This window comes from Lynx rufus, unplaced genomic scaffold (assembly GCF_022079265.1).
Source record: "Lynx rufus isolate CCGP_SWC_20201006 ecotype Redwood Valley unplaced genomic scaffold, mLynRuf1.p SCAF_11, whole genome shotgun sequence".
NCBI lineage: Eukaryota > Metazoa > Chordata > Mammalia > Carnivora > Felidae > Lynx > Lynx rufus.
The window spans coordinates 33,659,988-33,678,479 of record NW_025814825.1 but is presented as its reverse complement, the minus strand read 5'-3'; the positions used below and the strand labels follow the sequence as shown (position 1 = coordinate 33,678,479).

Here is an 18,492-nt window from a genome sequence, read left to right as displayed (position 1 = left end):
TTAGCGAGCATCCTGAATTTTTCTAAGAGCACTTATTTTAGACATTCTGTACAAACATTCTGGTAGTTCACATGTATTAGGAATCACATCCTGATTTGTGATTTAGGAAATAGTATTGGAACCATATCCTTTTTTGTTGTTATTGTTCTGTGAAGTGGTAAAACCAGGTTTCTCAGTGGGAACAAGTCCCAAGTTCAGTATGAGTTGTCCCAGATAAACTCCAGATTTGGCACACTGATTTGATTAATTGGATTGCCTTTAGGGTTAAGGATTTTCTAATGCTAGTCGTTCTCCCCCTCAAACCCTTACCCACAGCTGGTGTCAAACATTGCCATATCATTGGCAGGTTGAATAACATTAGCATACAGCCAAAGTAAGACTGGGAGGAACTGGTGCTTCTGGAGCAGAAACCAGGCCAAGTTAATATTAAGCAAAGATTTATGAGTAGAGAGAAAAACACCCCCTGGGCAAAACTAAACATTAGAGCACCACTCTGTGTTCAGCAGTGTGTTCAGAGCTCTCATGTATGTTTAATCATCATGATAACGTTGTAAGTGGTGGACTTTTCATTTTAGAGAGATAAGGAAGCAGAGTTCAAAGGGGGGTGATTGGCCAAGGCCACAATAAGTAGAAATGCCACGATTTAAACTCGGGTCTCCAGACTTCCAAGTTTGGAGCTCTTTGTACAGAAGGAAGCTGCTTTATCAAGCTGAGATCTGAGATGTTGTCTCAGTAACAGTATTAACAGTCAACTGGATACCAGTCTGATTTAATCAAGTTTGGTGCTCATTCCCTCCGACTTCGTTGGTTGTTCATACAGTTATTTGAAAATATTCTTAGTGGAAGTTTATGAGCATATTTTCACCATTTAAAATGTGTGAACTGCCTTGCTAACCAATTCGGCTATGGTAGAAAACCTAGACAGTCCAGCTTCTAGTTGAATCTTGCTTTCTTTCAGAAGTCCAGATCTCTTTGTCATCCCGAGGTGCCTTATGCCTCTTTCCTGTTTGCTTTGTACTTATTTCCACAAAGAAGAAATGTGGCTTCTAGATTCACAGTTTAGAATCTGGAAAGATGAATGTGTTGATATTTCCCTTGGGGATTCTCATTCCTACTCTACCCCATTTGGTTCTCATAGTATCTCAGACTCAGACATTGCCTATGGCTGGCTTTGAAATCTAGTTAAATGATAGGAACAGGACCCTGGTGTGGGGTAGGATGAGGGAGTCATCATGATTTTCTCTCTGGTGAGCTAAAGTCCCTTTCAGATCTCTGTGAAGATTCAGAAGCAAATCTAAGGAACAGGGGTGCCTGGGTGGCTCAGTCAGTTAAGCGTCTTACTTCGGCTCAGGTCGTGATCTCACGGTTTGTGAGTTCGAGCCCAGCATCAGGTTCTGTGCTCACAGCTCAGAGCCTGGAGCCTGCTTTGGATTCTGTCTGTCTGTCTGTCTGTCTCTCTCTCTCTCTCTCTCTCTCTGCCCCTCCCCTGCTCACACTCTGTCTGTCTCTCTCTCACAAATAAATAAACATTAAAAAAAAAAAATCCAAGGAACCATAAGTGGGGTTTAGATTCAATTTCAGAGGCATAGTCTCCACAACCCAGAGGAATTCTTAGATTTCTGTATGCTACACACAACTGCAATATTCTTGTTTCCCTCTCCGGCTGTGACATAGTGAAGTTCATCTCAAGAGCCAATCTATAGATCAGAGTTATAGTAGTTTTGTTGTTACCATTCCTGAGATGACTTGAATTGTCAGGAGCACAAAGTGTCTCATCGAAAGTACAAAATGCCATTGGATATGGCTACCAGACCTGCTGATTCCCCACCCCTGTGGTGACCAGGCAGATCCTGTGAATACTGTTTGGATAGGAAGGGAAAAATAAAAAGTCGCCTGAAGATTCCTGACTTCCACATGGACTCTGGATGCCTGCTGTCACTTCCATCTGTCTGAATTCCAACCTCCACCTCTATTCCCTGCTCTGGTAGCCTCATCTTCCTCAGGTCAAATGTTAGGAATGTGCCTGGGAGCTGCACTGTCTGCCTTCTACAGAGGATGGTTTAGAATGAGGATTCGTTGTCATGGGCTTAGTAGAGTTGGCTGCATTTTTCCAATAAGACACATCCTTGATCAAAACTACATTTCATGAGCAGGGTTGAGATCACAAGATATAGATAACCCCATGAAGGTTTTAGTTGACTTCTGCCAGATCCTGCTTTTCTTCTGTTTTTCTCTCTTCTTCCTAAGTAGTCAGAGTGGTAGTCCTCCTCATGGCTCAGCTTCACCCACATCAAAAGAAGGGAATTTATATTAACTTTCCTGTATTAACTGGTGGTACTCATTTTAAAGAATCCTTTAATACCTAGTCTCTTGGGGTGCCTGGGTGGCTCAGTCAGTTAAGCCTTTGACTCTTGATTTCGGCTCAGGTCATGATCTTGCAGTCATGGGACTGAGCCCTATGTCATGCTTTGCACTAACAGTGCAGAGCCTGCTTAAGATTCTCTCTCTCCCTCTCTCTCTGTACCTCCCTTTTCCTTGCTTGCTTGTGCACATGTGCATGTGCTTCCTCTCTCTCTCTCTCTCTCTCTCTCTCTCTCTCAATAAACATTTATAAATAAACAAATAAATAAAAGCTAGTCTCTAAACATAGTTTTAAATTTTGACATCTGTAGGTGAATTTTATGTTCTATATAAAAAAATGTTTTAGATTAGAAATGTATAGGACTTAAGAAAGTCTTGTTCTGTGTTTCTGTTAGTCACCTGTGTAGTGGATGAATTAAATTGGTCTCTCTCTCTTTTTTATAATGCTGTTTTTACCAAGCATGGCTACTTTTCTCAATAATTAGAAACTCTGTTTAGTACTTAAATGACACCAATCTGGTGTTAGAACCCAGCATGAGTTTAGCCTGCAGCAAGTGTGCTTGTAGTGAAGAGTAGCTGACTGAGTAAAGGATTAAATATAAACAGCAGTTGTTTGACTGTTATTTACTTTTCTTCAAGGGTGATCACAGTATTAGACCTTCTGTAGTTAAAACAGAGATTAGGGTAGAAAGAGGGATGGGAAATCTTCAAACTCTTTCCCAAAACAACTCTTTAGTCACCTTGATTTCTTGTAGTTTCTCAACAAGTTGTCCTTCACTTGAGTGAGATTTCATTGCCTTAAACGTCTGCCAATTTTGGTGGCCAAGAAAATGACTGTATAAAAGTGTACAAGTAGAAAGGATTTATTTATAATTAACTTTCATAAAAGAATGAGTGAGGGTTTTTGCTTTATATCAAAAGTACTTAACTGCCAGCAATATCAGTCATGACCTAATCTTTGGCATGTGAAGATGATTTTCCAGCAGCTAGATTCACCAAGTAATAGAATGTTCGTGCTGTGGAACCACCTTCTCTGATGTCCGAGGATCCCTAAAATTCCTTTGGAGACCACTGCGCTGTAAAAGAGCCTATGGTTATAGTAACTCTTCTCCTTAGCTGGGGCTTCAAGCTTTCAGGCAGTATACCTTCTCTCTAAATGAGTGCTTTCATGAGTCCTTTCTAAGGGTGGAAGACAAGTGGCATTCAGTTCCTTGTGGACATTCTTCTCCTGGCTGTTCACCAGGCTGAGGGAGTGCTTGCTCTCTTATTCCATTCCAGGGGAAGCTAGGTCTTTGGAAAATTAGCGTTTAATTTCCACTTCCTGAGGTTGCTTATTTTATTAAGCCCCTTGACCAATAAGGGAAATTGATTCATGACTGCACTTAATTATTTCTACCTCAGTGTCTTAGTCTCTGTTCGTGAAGTAACATTAGCCATGTGAGGAGGTCCTCAAGCCATCAGAGGTTTTTGGGCTGAAGTGTGAGGACTTACTGAACTCTGATATTCAGGGTATGTGCATGATTCTTCTTGCATTGCTTGAATGAATGTGATTCCTGGATCCTGCCCCACGACTGCAATCACAGTCTACTTGGGCTCTAATCAGCATGTTCTTTGGTTGATATGACTCAGTAATTCTGATCATAATGGGATAATTGGGATAGTTTTTGGTTCTATCTTTAATAGCACTTATTCTTGGGCTTAGTGATTGCCTGCTTATTTGCTCACCTTCTGAAAATTCCAAAATCTGTTGGTTGCAGATCATTCTTCTTAAGAACAGTACTTAGAAAACAATCACCAGCATTATGGAGAGAAATCTTGAAAAAGTTCAGTAGAAAGACAGCCTTTCTGTCATGGCAGCATACCTTTTCTTACCAGTTCAGCGGTCTCATACTTCAGGAACCAGTAGTGCCAGGCTTTCCCTCTGTTCGTAGAAGTCTGGTGGGGTTCTTACGCTATTCGACTCTCCAGCCCTTGTAGCTGCTACAGAGTTCCTCCTGTACCTCAGGGGGTTGTGTTGCTTTCCTTCCCCCCAAACACTGATTCCTGTGGAAGTCTGTTATGTGATGTGACGGTCTTTGCGCACTGGCTATGACCCAGGCCATCATCCACCTACCCTGTCTTCTCCTTTCTAAATACCGTATCTAGGTGTTTGAGGAAAGTGGGTTCTTGGGTCGTTCCCCAGGGGTAGGGATAAGTCTTTTGGACTTAAATCATATGAGTAGCCTGAAAGGAATGTTCATACGTGGAGGAAGTGCCATCCAGTATCAAGTAAACAGTTACCTTCAGGAAATTTGGATCCAGGTAAGTAACTGCTACATGTCTCTCCTTGACATGATGAGGATAATTTTAGAATATCAGACCTTTGGAATGGTCCAATTTTCAAATGTCTTCTGTATAGGTGTTTTGTAAATATACCAATATAAAGGTATATTTAGAAGAAATGTGGCAAGGAGTGCAGACCAGACCTCCGGATTCATAGCAGAGTACAGGAAGGGCATGTTTTTACTGCCTTTAAGGAAGCTTAGTGTTTCCTGATACATTGTAAGTGCTCAATAAATGTTCATTGTTGCTATTATAATTATTACTATTATTATTATTTACAATTCAGTGTGAGAGGCTAGTGTGGAGATTTCTCAATTGGGATAGAATATACTAAAAAAATATTTAATTGTAGAGATTTACCTTAAGGTTATAAATATATTGCCTTTAATTAAAGAGAGGAGTTAATTCTTTCTATAGCTTAATCTTAATATAGCAGTGTCACTTTAGTAATTGCTTTTAGTCTTAGAGGTCAGTAAATAGGGCTGTTTAGAATTAACTTGGTAGGGCATCATTTGAAATGCTTTGCCTACCCAGGGCCCACTCCAGTGGACTAAACAGAAAGTGGAACAGGAGGATTGCTGATAGATGATTCCTTTTATACTTTTGCTGAAGTTCCGATTATGTAAATTTGTGTGTGTGTTGTGTGAATTCGTAATTTTTTTTTTCATTTTATTTGTAAATATGAGGATCTCCCCTGCCTGAGTTTGTTAAGACTGATGTGGACACTCTTCATGATACTTAACATGGGTTTTCCTTTTATTAATTATACTGCATGACCCTTAAACAGTTCCTCCTTCTCCTGGGCAAAAGTGCCTTCTAAACATTCATACCAAATTGTGTTTATTTTCTTGCAGTTGAATTGGCAATGATCATGGACCGTTTGTATGGTGGTGTCTGCTATGCTGGCATCGATACGGACCCAGAGCTGAAGTACCCCAAAGGTGCTGGCCGCGTGGCGTTCTCCAATCAGCAGAGTTACATTGCAGCCATCAGCGCTCGCTTTGTGCAGCTCCAACACAATGACATTGACAAACGGGTAAGCAACTGCTTAGGCTATAATTGCTAGGGGGAAGAAATGCAGTTTGTTTTCTGGGCCCCTGGGGAGAAAAGCACCTTGTGATCAAAAGTGAGCAACTCTGCCCTCCGTGGTATGAGTCCACGAGTCCCTCCCTCTAGACTGCCTGAAAAAGAGAGTACCCATGAAATTTAGGGCATTAATGAACCTTCTGCCTCACCCATCCCCAGGGTGATGTTACGCTTATGAAAATAACCCTGCAGAATTTAGCATACCAAACTGGTACTGTTCAAAAGATGATGCCAACGGTGCGTTAACAAAGGTTGCGAGCTGGTACTCTCAAATAAGTTTGGACTAACATTTAATGTTAATATTCCGGAGTGTACATAAAATTTTGAAATTCTGGTTTCTCTTAAAATTGCAAGATCACACATGATAGCAATCATTGGAACAAAATAGCTGCTACCCCTTCCAGTCCCCTCTCCAACTCCCTGTAGTCCTGCTCGTATGGTATATGCATATGCATTACCTGCCCTTTTGCACCATGGTGTTACCTGCCTGGCCATTAGGCAGGTACCTCTGATGTAACCTCTGATTTGCTACCTCTGATGTAAAGAGGGGACATGCAATAGAGTTGTAGGGGGTTGGTGTGCTCAGTTGGTTTTGTGGACAGACGTAGGTTTAAATCCCTTAGATCCTAGCTCTGCCACTCTTTGGAAGTTTGGGGGAATAGAAGGTAGCAGGAGATCATCTGACACCTGTATTAATGAAGGAATAGAGCAAGTAGACTAGTTCAAGTCTTGAACACCTCCCTGTGCAATTGTACTGTGGCTGTTAACAGCTTCCAGCAAAGGATGTTCTTGGGGCATACGTTGGACTGGAATAAATTAAAGTAGTATAAATATATCCTACTATGAAGTTCCACCTGTACTCTCTATGGTCAACTTTTGACTAATTTTGTGTAGCAAACTTAAATTTCTTGGAAGGTGGAAGTTTCAGTTGGTGATGGATTTTTAAATATTCAGCAAGTTATATTTTTATTAAGACGTTTACCTGATCAAATTAGAAAAGCCAGTGCCTAAAATAATTAGTTGCTACATTACTGGGCTCCTGAAAAGTAAGTAGTGGTGGTTTGTTTGTTTTTGTAATTAAACTAAATAAAAGAACTCTTTTTTCAGAATTTTGAAATTCTTTGAATTAATGGAGACTCTGAGGTGTGATAAAGATCCAACTCCATTCCTAGCTTTCAGGCACCCACAGCGTTCTGAGCTTCCCCTTTTATAGCAGTAATCCCCCTCAGACTGTCAGCTCCACGAAGATAGGCTGTCGGTGTCTGTCTCTCTCTCTGCTCCATTTCCAGTGCTTACCCATTGCTTGATGTACAGCTACGGTAGTAGGTGCTCGATAAACCTTTGTTAAATTGACGAATGGCTATACTTGGAGATTTTTCTTAAGTACTGCTGCTGGTGCCAGTGAACCTGCTTGTGCCTGTACTTTTGTGAGTCTGAAAACACCAGATTCTATTACATTTAGACTGCTATTGCACCTGTCACTGGTGACCCCAGGCAATAAACTTAACCTGAAGAGCCTTAGAGTCTCATCTGTATGCTTTTCCCCCTGTGAAGCCAGAACTAGTGACTAGACAGGAGGTAGGTACTAGAAAAGATAAAGAAGCCTCCATTTCCCAGGGTGCCTGGGTGGCTCAGTTGGTTAAGTATCTGACTTCGGCTCAGGTCATGATCTTACAACTTGTGAGTCTGAGCCTTGCGTCGGCCTCTGTGCTGACAGCTCAGAGCCTGGAGCCTGCTTTGGGTTCTGTGTCTTCTCTCTCTCTCTCTCTCTCTCTCTCTCTCTCTCCCCCTCCCCCGCTCATGCCCTGTCTCTCTCTCTCAAAAATAATAAATATTAAAATAAAAATTAAAAGAGAAAAGAAGCCTCCATTCCCAATGCTTCTATCTTCCCTTTGCCCCCAGGCTAACCTCTAACCTACTCCTTACCAGAGGGAAGTACACTTGCCCCCGGAAACATGGCAATCTCCGAGCCTCTTTTATTTATTTATTTATTTTTTTTTAATTTTTTTTTCAACGTTTATTTATTTTTGGGACAGAGAGAGACAGAGCATGAACGGGGGAGGGGCAGAGAGAGAGGGAGACACAGAATCGGAAGCAGGCTCCAGGCTCCGAGCCATCAGCCCAGAGCCTGACGCGGGGCTCGAACTCACGGACCTCGAGATCGTGACCCGGCTGAAGTCGGACGCTTAACCGACTGCGCCACCCAGGCGCCCCTCCGAGCCTCTTTTAAAATCACAGTAAATTCAGATACTGTTTGTTCTATTGACAGCCCCTTCCCCTTCTTCTGCTATACTCAGCCCTTTAGCACGTCTTCCCACAAGACATAGAACCAGGCTAAAGGAGAAGTGGCTTTGCTTTTGTGAGCATGATGATGGGCCATGCTTATGAGAATATATCGAACTCCCGAGGACTTGAGAAAGCCATTGACTATTTTCTTCCCACTGCATTTGAGTTATCCGTACCTTCCATATCGTAAAGTAGTCCTTGATAACCATTTAGAGTAGCAGTTAATTGTAATGGGAAGAGTGTGGAGTTTGGAGCTAGAATAGATTTCAATACTTTTAAATTTCTGCTGCACTAGTCACTGATGACCCCAAGTAAGTTACTTAGTGCCAGGAGCCTTGGGCCCTCATCTGTAACTCCCTCCTGGGGATGGTCTGAAGACTAAATGGGATTTGAGGATTGAACATCAGCCAGAGCTGTATGACATTTGGATAGATATTTAGTAACTAGCACTTGATGGTTAACAGTATTCATCTTGCTACAAATGCACTCAATACTGATGTTGTTAAAATCATGTAGCTTGAATTTTATCAGTTGCTCTGCTGAAGATGTAACGAAAAGACCACTGGTTAGTGTAAAGAGCACTGGCCGGGTTTATGTCTGGTCTCGTTCCCAGGGGGCTATGTGATTGTGGGCACATTACTTAAATGCTGAGCTTTGGTGTATAAGGCAGTAGTAACAGCCCTGTGAGAAGCCCAGAAGAGAGAGTGGACAGAAAGCAATATATACAATGTAACATATCATACATATGTACGGTGGGACTGCTGCTATGGTCACAAGAATGCCACCTCCATCCACATCCTGTCAGTTCCTTCAGTGCCGTGGGATGAGAGTCATCTAAGTGAGAAAATTGCAAGTCATTCAAAGTGGCCCAGTCCCTCTTCTCTGGCTCCTGGCTCCTGGCTCCCTCTTCACGCCCTTTGTTTGCTTTGACCAATATGGAGACCATTTTCTTTATCTTAGAGACGTAAGCCAGCTTCCGTGCTGAAATAGGTTCCTTTTTCACTGTTCTGTGAACATTCCACTCCCTTCCCCCAAATTGTTACTCTGTCCTCTTGTTTCCTTCTTACTTTGAACGTAGCCAACAATACCTTATTTTTTTTGACTCTGGCATTTTGAGCCTCTGTTAACTGCACTCTTAGATGCTTTTTAAAGTTCATCCCTAGTTTTATTTTTCTTTATCTTTCTCTTAAAGCTTAAGTTTGAGCTTTCCAGAGATCTCCCATTATATATAACTACATCGGTATTTCCTTAGGTAATGCTCTTTTTATTTCTCAGTGGCTCTGTTCTTCATTGTCGGCAGAAAATTTATTAGGCACAACCTTCTTTCCTGAATAACCCCTGTAGGTTTTTGGCAATAGCTAAGGTTTTGAAATTTGCTGTCCTAAAAGTCAGGAGAATGTATCTTTCTGTGCCTATAATCCCTTTTCCTTGATATTGCAAATTCCAAAATGCTATAGCCTTTTTCTCCTTCTTTCTTCTATTAGCCTAGAGTTGCCTTTAAACCAAGACTTGACTATCTTAAATAGCATCAACCTTTATTACCTTTCTGGTCACAGGAACTTCATTTGCTGTCGGTATCATTATGAATGCAGATATAATGCCATCAGTGAATTAAAAAAAAAAATCAACCTATAGATAACATTTTTTTAATGTTTATTTACTTATTTATTTTTTTATTTTTTAAACGTTTATTTATTTTTGAGACAGAGAGAGACAGAGCATGAATGGGGGAGGGGCAGAGAGAGAGGGAGACACAGAATCGGAAACAGGCTCCAGGCTCTGAGCCATCAGCCCAGAGCCCGACGCGGGGCTCGAACTCACGGACCGCGAGATCGTGACCTGAGCAGAAGTCGGTGCTCAACCGACTGAGCCACCCAGGCGCCCCAATGTTTATTTAGTTTGAGAGAGGGGGAGAACAAGCAGGGGAGGGGCAGAGAGAGGGGAGGAGAGAGAATCCCAAGCAGGCTCCATGCTGTCAGCGCAGAGCCCGACATGGGGCTCAATCTCATGAATCGTGAGATCACAACCTGAGCTGAAATCAAGAGTCAGACGCTTAATCGTCTGAGCCACCAAAGTGCCCCTATAGATAGCAGTTTAAGGACCGCTTGCTTGCTGTTTGCAGGCTCTAACCCCTTCATTTTTGGGCCCGTGTGGAGAGTGGGAGAGGGCCGCCTGCAGAGCAGCAGTGCCAGCAACTTGGGAAGTTCTGGGACTAAGGTGTGCTCGCAGGTTGCACCTTCCCTAGGTAAACTGTGGGAGGCACACGAAGAAGAATTTGGTGTATTTCCTTTACCTCTTTTGTATCCAGCCAACTTTTCTCAAAAAAGACCTCTCTTTTGAGAATTTAACCATTTATGTATCTATTGTTGTTGTTGTTATTGCTGCACTTTGGCTAAGTTTTTAGATGGAGTGGCTCATGGGGAAAATACAACCTTTATAGATTTGATTTCTTCTCATAGTCTTAGTGACCTTTTGGCTTATCGTAAAATAAAATATGTCAGTATGCAACATCTGTGGGATCTGTCAGTCCTGTACTTCGGCACTTTTCTCCCTCTCCCGTCGTTTCACTCACCCAGAATGCCCTCCCTTTTTAAGGAAGAGGTGGCGGTTTGGGGTTTTGTTTTGGTAGCAGCTTTACGTAGATATGATTCACATGCCATACAAATCACCAATTTAAATTGTACAGTTAGGTGCACCTGGGTGGCTTAGTCAGTTGAGCCTCTGACTTCAGCTCTGGTCGCGCCTTTGCGGTTTATGGGTTGGAGCCCCACTTCAGGCTCTGCACTGGTGATGCGGAGCCTGCTTGGGATTTTCTCTCTCTCCCACTCTCTCTCTCTGCCTTTTCCCTGCTTGTGCGCTCTCTCTCTCTCTCTCTCTCTCTCTCTCAAAACTGAAAAAAAAGACTTTTTAAAATGTATAGTTAAATAATTTGTAGCATGTTTACATAGTTGTGCAGCCATCACCACAGTAAGATTTAGAACACAGGAAGAGGTATTGAACCGAACAGCCTTCAAGCCCGCAGTACGAGGATCAATTGCACAGTAACCCCCGGTGGGGAAGGGGGCGGAGACACTGTATGTATCCTATTTATTTATTATATGGAGGGGATCCTCCTTATTTAGCCTGTACTCTGTGAAGTCACAGGAACGAGATAGCCCCGGCTGTTGAGGCAAACTTGTGGCCCAGGCTGCAGCTATAATCAGAGTCCTCCAAGAATATGTGACTTACTGAGTTGGCTGGTAAATCTGCGTTTCAACAAACTTCTTGCCGTGGTATGGCTGGCAGTGGGAGGACTCAGAGAGGTGGAAGGGTCTGCTAATGGTTCTCCCTTACAGAGCTGCCAGGATCTTGACTGCAGCCTGTGCCCAGAGGTCTGAATGGGAATGCTTGGCACACGGGTGGCACTCAGTGAGTGTGTAGGATAAATCGGGATGATATATGGGAGAACAAGGACTGGAAGCGACCATGGAAGGCTGTCAAGGGTACTGGATGAGTCACTCTCATCTCTCACCTGGACATCTAGGGGAGCTTCCCCACTGTCTCCCCACTTTGCGTAGCCAATCTTCAGTTCATTCTTTACATAAAAACCAGAGTGATTATTTATTTGTTTACTTACTGTATATATATATTTTTTATTTATTTTATTTTTTTTTTAATTTTTTTTTTCAACGTTTATTTATTTTTGGGACAGAGAGAGACAGAGCATGAACGGGGGAGGGGCAGAGAGAGAGGGAGACACAGAATCGGAAACAGGCTCCAGGCTCTGAGCCATCAGCCCAGAGCCTGACGCGGGGCTCGAACTCACGGACTGCGAGATCGTGACCTGGCTGAAGTCGGACGCTTAACCGACTGCGCCACCCAGGCGCCCCTATATATATTTTTTAAATAGGCTCCACATCCAACGTGGGGCTCGAACTCATGACCCTGAGATCAAGAGTCTCATGTTCTACTGACTGAGCCAACAGCCTCTTTTAAACTCGTAGTGTGAATCATGTCTTCCCTTCCTTTAAACCCCTTGGTTATGTTCTATTGCCATTGGGATAAAGGTCAAAATCCTTAATTCCTATTGCCTACATGACCCTTCATGCACTACATACTTCTTTTGCCTTAGCGCTCTCTTCCTTGTCTTGAGCCAGTCAAGGCCTTTTTCTCTCTTTTTTTTGGTCATTTGTACATACTTTTTTTTCTCCCTGCCTAATACCCACTTTTCCTTCGGGTCTCAGCTGAATTGTAATATTTTTAGGAATCTTTTCTTCAGTGGAGCTTACATTTCTTTGTAAGCTCATTGTTTGATCATTGTCATGATACCGTCTACCATTCCTTTGTGGCCTTAAATACCTCTGTGATGAAATATTGTTTCATTTAATGTCCTTCTATCCTATTAAACTGTACAACTCATGAGGGCAATGACTGTGTGTCTTTCATGTTAGCTACTTAATACTTGACACATAGTGGATGCACATTAATTAATTGTTTTTAGATGAATGAATAAGTTGTTGAATGAATGTCACCTGAGAGGTAGCCCAGGTAGGAAGCCCTTAGACAGCAACCTTTGGCATATTCAGTTACCCACAAAAGGGCACTTTTGCATGGCTTTCTTTTCCTACTTCATTAAGAACACTCACTTGTATAATAAATTTATATTTTGACATTAAAGCTGGACTTAACCTTAGACATGATGTGGTCCAACCCCTTTACTTTGCAACAAAGGAGAATCTAAGAGAGGTTTGGAGACTCTCAACATACCTGTCCGTTAAGGGCAGAGGTGCCCCTGCTCATGGGGGTCCCTCCCTGAACCTTGCTGCCCACCCAGGGTCTAATGTCTCTTCATACCCATTTCTTCCATGAAGTCCTTTTTCCACAGACCTTAGACTCGGAACCCCTGAGTTAGATCACAGGTCCTTTTGTGGGTTTTATATATGTTTCAATAGTTCATGTAACTTCCCAGGTGAACATATTTTACACAGAACAGGGCGCATCTGGAGTTCATTATCAAGATTTTCTAATATATCTGTAAGCCATTTTTAAAACATTTTTAGATGTTTATTTTACTTTTGAGACAGAGAAAGAGAGAAAGCGCACACGCGTGAGCAGGGAAGGGGCAGAGAGAGAAGGAGACACAGAATCTGAAGCAGGCTCCAGGCTCTGAGCTGTCAGCACAGAGCCTGATGTGGGGCTTGAACTCATGGATCATGACCTGAGCCGAAGTTGGACGCTTTTTAATGTTAGCAAAATGAGCTGGAAAATGTTCTGTGCCTTTTTGCAGTTCTTTGGTTTTGCTTTTCACTTTTATGTTGTCTTCATATGATACCTTTTTCAAGTGAGCAGGAACCAGGGCAGCTGCACTGGATTATAGCATTTGGTGGAGATGTTTGGCATTTTAAATGTCATCATGACCCTTACTATGGGAACATTATTATTATAAATGACACAAGGGGTGAGGAAAATCTACATGGGCATTAAGGAGGGCACTTTTCAGAATGAGCACTGGGTGCCATATGTAAGAGATGAATTGCTGGGTTCTACTCCTACAGCCAAGACAACGCTGTGTATTAACTAACTTGAATTTAAATTTTTAAAAAGGAAAAAATAAAATACACAAATAGATACAAAAAATAAAAATAATAATTTTAAATGACACAAATATAATTTTATGCCTTAGTTTTTACTTCTAATGAAACATTGTTAGTATCTTGAAATAAATCCTTTAAAGGTTAGGGGTCCCTGGGTGGGTCAGTCAGTTAAGCGTCCAACTCTTAATTTCGGCTCAGGTCGTGTTCTCACAGTTCGTGGGTTCAGGCCCCATGTCGGGCTCTTCGCTGACAGTATGGAACCTGCTTGGGATTGTCTCTTTCTCCCTCTCTCTCTGCCCCTCCCCCACTTGTGCACCTGCTCTCTCTCTTTCCTCTCTCTCTCACAAATAAATAAACATTAAAAATTTTTTTAAATTTTAAATGTAAACCTTTAAAGGTTACATTATGCATATGCTATGGATAATATTCACCAGCTATCAGCCAGTTGGTAATTTGTCCCTGTGTTGACAATATTAAAGTTATGTGATGCCCAGCACAGCAGCTCTTGATGTCTCTGCCTTGGCACACACAGGCATGTGACGCCCTCTCCCGGGTAACAGGTCCCCTGGAGCACTAATAGAGTGGGGCATTTATGGTGTACGACCATCAGCACCTTAGAGGGGTAAACCCCATGCCCAGCCCTGTCCTTGCCACCCAGAGAACCATGGTGATAGTAAAAAAGTGTTGTGGCTTGGCAATTGTAAGGTCAGAGTCTATACTCCTAGCTCCTCTCCCAGTCACCACGTGACTTTGGGCAATTTACCACCTTGTAGAAGCTTGATTTTATTGATTTTATTTTCCAGTGGTAGTAAGAACACCAGCCTGTCTTACAGTTTATCATGCAGTTAAACAGTGTCAGGTGAAAGAAGCACTTTGGAAAGTTATTTGGTGGCACTGATGTTCATTTGTATCATTACTGAGCCTGGCCTATTCAAATTGTGCAGCTGCCTAATCATACGTCCAAGGCTAATTCTTGACTCTCTATCTTTTTTTTTTTTTTTTTTTAGTTTTAAAGCACCTACTTAGTTCCACTAAGAATCTTTAATATAGAGACAGTGAAATAGTTGAAGTTGACACTAAAAAAAAAAAATTAGCTGCCAATCTGCCAACATGTTGGTTGGATATTAGTCAAGACACACATAGAGTCTCTTAAGTCCCTTTTATAGATGTAAACATCTAAATGCATTTTCCATGTAAAGGATTTAAGGTTTTTTTTTTTTCTTCAGTCCAGAAAGAAGTGGGTTTTTTTTTAACCAGTATCTTTTCTCTGATAATGAAAAGATTTCGAACCTGAAGTTGAGTAGAAGGTTAGGATTAAATTTTGCTTATAATCCACGAACAGTGCTTCTGTGAAAAACTGGAACAGTTTAAAGTATTTAAGTACAATAAGGGCAGAAGAGGGCACCTGTACTCATTCTGTCTGTTTTAATGGTATTTTTAGAAGTCACGCCAGATGAACACTTAAGATATGAAAGCTCTGGTAAATCCAGTTTTCCTTATAACTCAAGGCTAGGTCACTCATATATGAAATGTTTTTGTAGTGTGAAAAAATGAGATCATTAAAAAATAGGTAATCCTTCTAATATGGCCGTTTCTCTATCCTTCTATCTACTCTGGTCCTGAGAAAGTTTATAAGGATAAAATCAGTTGAATCTCCTTTAGCCTAACAAAAGCATATTTGATCGATATGAACAATTTCTTTTTAAAAATCTGATGGTCTTGGGGCGCCTGGGTGGCCCAGTCGGTTAAGCATCCGACTCCAGCTCAGGTCATGATCTCGCAGTTTGTGAGTTCAAGCCCCCGCATCAGGCTCTGTGCTGACGGCTCAGAGCCTGGAGCCTGCTTTGGATTCTGTGTCTTCCTCTCTTTCTGTCCCTCCCCAACTCGTGCTCTGTCTCTCTTTCTCTCTCTCTCAAAAATAAATAAACATTAAAGAAAATTGTTTTTAAAAATCTGGTGGTCTCTCCCCAACTATTATTTACCACAATTCAGTCATTTGTCTTCTAGAAATTTGTAAGTTAGATGTTTATAACTTGAAATGCATCATGCAGTAGACATAGGTTAAAGTCTGCCAACTCAACCCACAGAGGCCTTCTTACTAATAGAAAGGATACTAGGCTAGAATCAGCCAATCTGGAATTTAGTCCTCACTATACCACTTACTATATAACTTGAAGGAAGGATGTGTATGTGTGTGTGTGTGTGTGTGTGTGTGTGTGTGTGTGTGTGTGTGTGTTTTCATGAAAACAATTTTATTTTTTTTTATATGAAGTTTATTGACAAATTGGTTTCCATACAACACCCAGTGCTCATCCCAAAAGGTGCCCTCCTCAATACCCATCACCCACCCGCCCCTCCCTCCCACCCCCCATCAACCCTCAGTTTTCATGAAAACAATTTTAAAAACTTAAAGCACCCTGTCAGTATTTAGTGGTACTGAGAACACACTGATATACACGAAACCATGAATAATATGTGAACTCTTCTGGAAGATACTCATTAGACAATCTAACTGAAATTTCACATGATAAAATGGGTTAAATATTTCAGGCAAGACAGGGGTAACACTGGTTGGTTATCTCAGTTTTTGAAACAGAAGGAGCTCTCTGTAGGCGGGTCTGGCCTGCCTCGGAATCTGTCCCTAAAAGAAGTTCCCCTAAACCACCATTCCCTATATTCTCTGTGAAACATGAGTCCCTTTTGATTTTAATATCTATTTTACTATATATACACACACACACACACACACATATATATATATATATATATATATATATATATATATATATATATATATTTTCCTGAGTCAAATGTGTTTGGAAATGCTTTCTAGAAGAAAGTTAAATAGGCTGGTATATTCTAGGACTTCTTAGAATCTTGTATATACCAGTCATTGTGAAGATTCCAGGAAACAATATGTAGTTTTTCACAAATTTTTCGATCATGGAACTCTTCTAAAATGTACCATCTCTTGGGAATAACGTTCTAGGGAACCCAGTTGAGAAAACACTGTGTTTTCAGCTTCTTTTCTTCTTTGTCCTCAAATTTAGAAGTTGAATAAGTAGGGATTGTTTTTCTCTTTCTTAATCCCTTTTCCCCAAGTGTGTCCTACCCACCATATATTTTCTTTCTTATTGTGGTGAAAAAGCACGTAAGATCTCCCCTCTTACCAGTTTTTAAGTGCACAATAACAGTATTGTTAACTATAAGCACAGTGTTGTACAGCAGATCTCTAGAATTTTTTCATCTTTTCTACTGAAAGCTGATACCCTTTGAACAACCCCCTACTTTCCACTGTTCCCAGCCCCTGGCAACCACCATTCTACTTCCCGCTTTCTAGGAGTTTGACTACTTTAGATCTGTCATATAAATTGACATGTCCAGTATTTTCTTGGTAAGCATCTTTGCCATAGGTAGTTTTGCCACAAGCGTTTTCACCACATAACCAATTGGCCTTAAGGCAATTTTTCCCTAAAAGGTGAAAAAAATAACCGGTTGGCAGTTTGGGTTGACAGTTTGGTTTATTTCTCCATTGACGCGGTACTCCTATTTTTTTTATTGTATAAATCTTAGCCCTCCGAAATGTCTACACAGTGACACAGTTTTGAACTCAGATTTCCCATTGACCTTTGGAATGTCTATCAGTAAACATGTGAGTCTGCCCAGAACTAAGAACGGTGTAGAAGGCTTTCACAAAGCAATACAAAGTTCACTTATAAATATGCATCCCATTTTTTGGAAACTTATAGCCTCTCAATGAAGGAAAAAATTTCAGTGAAAAAAATGTGATGCCAAATGAGATGAATCAATAAGAAAAAAAAAAGTTTAATACTCTGAACAAAAGACTTGAAGTCAAGTGCTTAGGTACAATCCACAAAATAAGATCAGTTATTTATGCAGTATTGCTGTGTATTTACACTATAGGTTTGATTGTATTCAGATATTTTGTATTTCATAATAGTCATTCTTTTTTTTTTTTTTTTTTTTTTTTGAGACAGAGCATGATCAGGGGAGGGGCAGAAAGAGAGGGAGACACAGAATCCAAAGCAGACTCCAGGCTCTGAGCTGTCAGCACAAAGCCTGACGCGGGGCTTGAACTCATGGACTGTGAGATCATGACCTAAGTCGAAGTTGGACGCTCAACCAACTGAGCCACCCAGGCGCCCCTCACAATAGTCATTCTAATTTTGTTACCATTTTCATGTTTCATGATGTCCTTTTTAGATGGATGCTCTTTTGTTTTTTCATGATTTTATTTTTTACAATAAAATTGCCTTGTAGCCAATTAGTTACACAACAAAAATGTTTTAACAAAAATGCTTGGGGCAAAGATGCTTATGGTGGAACTACCTAGAAACATAAATAGATTCATGCAATATTCACCCTTCTGTGATTGACTTACTTCCCTCAGCATAATGGCCTTAGGGTTCATCCATGTTGTTGCATGTGTCAGGATTTCATTCTTTTTTAAGACAGAATAATATCCCATTGTATGTGTGTAGCACAATTTCTTTATCCATGTCTGTGGAAATTTAGGTTGTTGTTTCCACATCTTGGAAAAGAAGAATAAGGCTGCAGTGAACGTGGGCCTGATTTCAGTTCTTTTCAATAAATACACAGAGGTAGGATTGCTGGGCATGTATTTTCCATCTCTAGAGAGTTGGGGTGGGGACAGGGAAGAACAACTGTGTATCCGTGGTGGTAAGTGGGACACTGGGTGTTTGATGATCGCCTTTTGTAGTTACAGTTCTTTGTCTTTTTGATGACTTGAGACTATTGTATCTCTCTCACGTACCAGTCTCTATATAAGAACGGTGATCAGTAGTTTTGAAATCAATCCACCATTGATAAATAATGTTCCCTT

At 41.2% G+C, this 18,492-nt stretch overlaps 1 protein-coding gene across 2 annotated transcripts in view; it reads left to right on the top strand.

Annotated features, from left to right (window-relative positions):
* The window catches only part of CPEB3 (cytoplasmic polyadenylation element binding protein 3), a 156,643-nt gene that overhangs the window by 123,741 nt on the left and 14,410 nt on the right, over nt 1-18,492 (top strand). For both annotated transcript variants that reach the window (XM_047073167.1, XM_047073166.1), the window contains exon 8: nt 5,538-5,719. In XM_047073167.1, the coding sequence (XP_046929123.1) occupies nt 5,538-5,719 (182 nt within the window). The remainder of the gene's footprint in view (nt 1-5,537; nt 5,720-18,492) is intronic.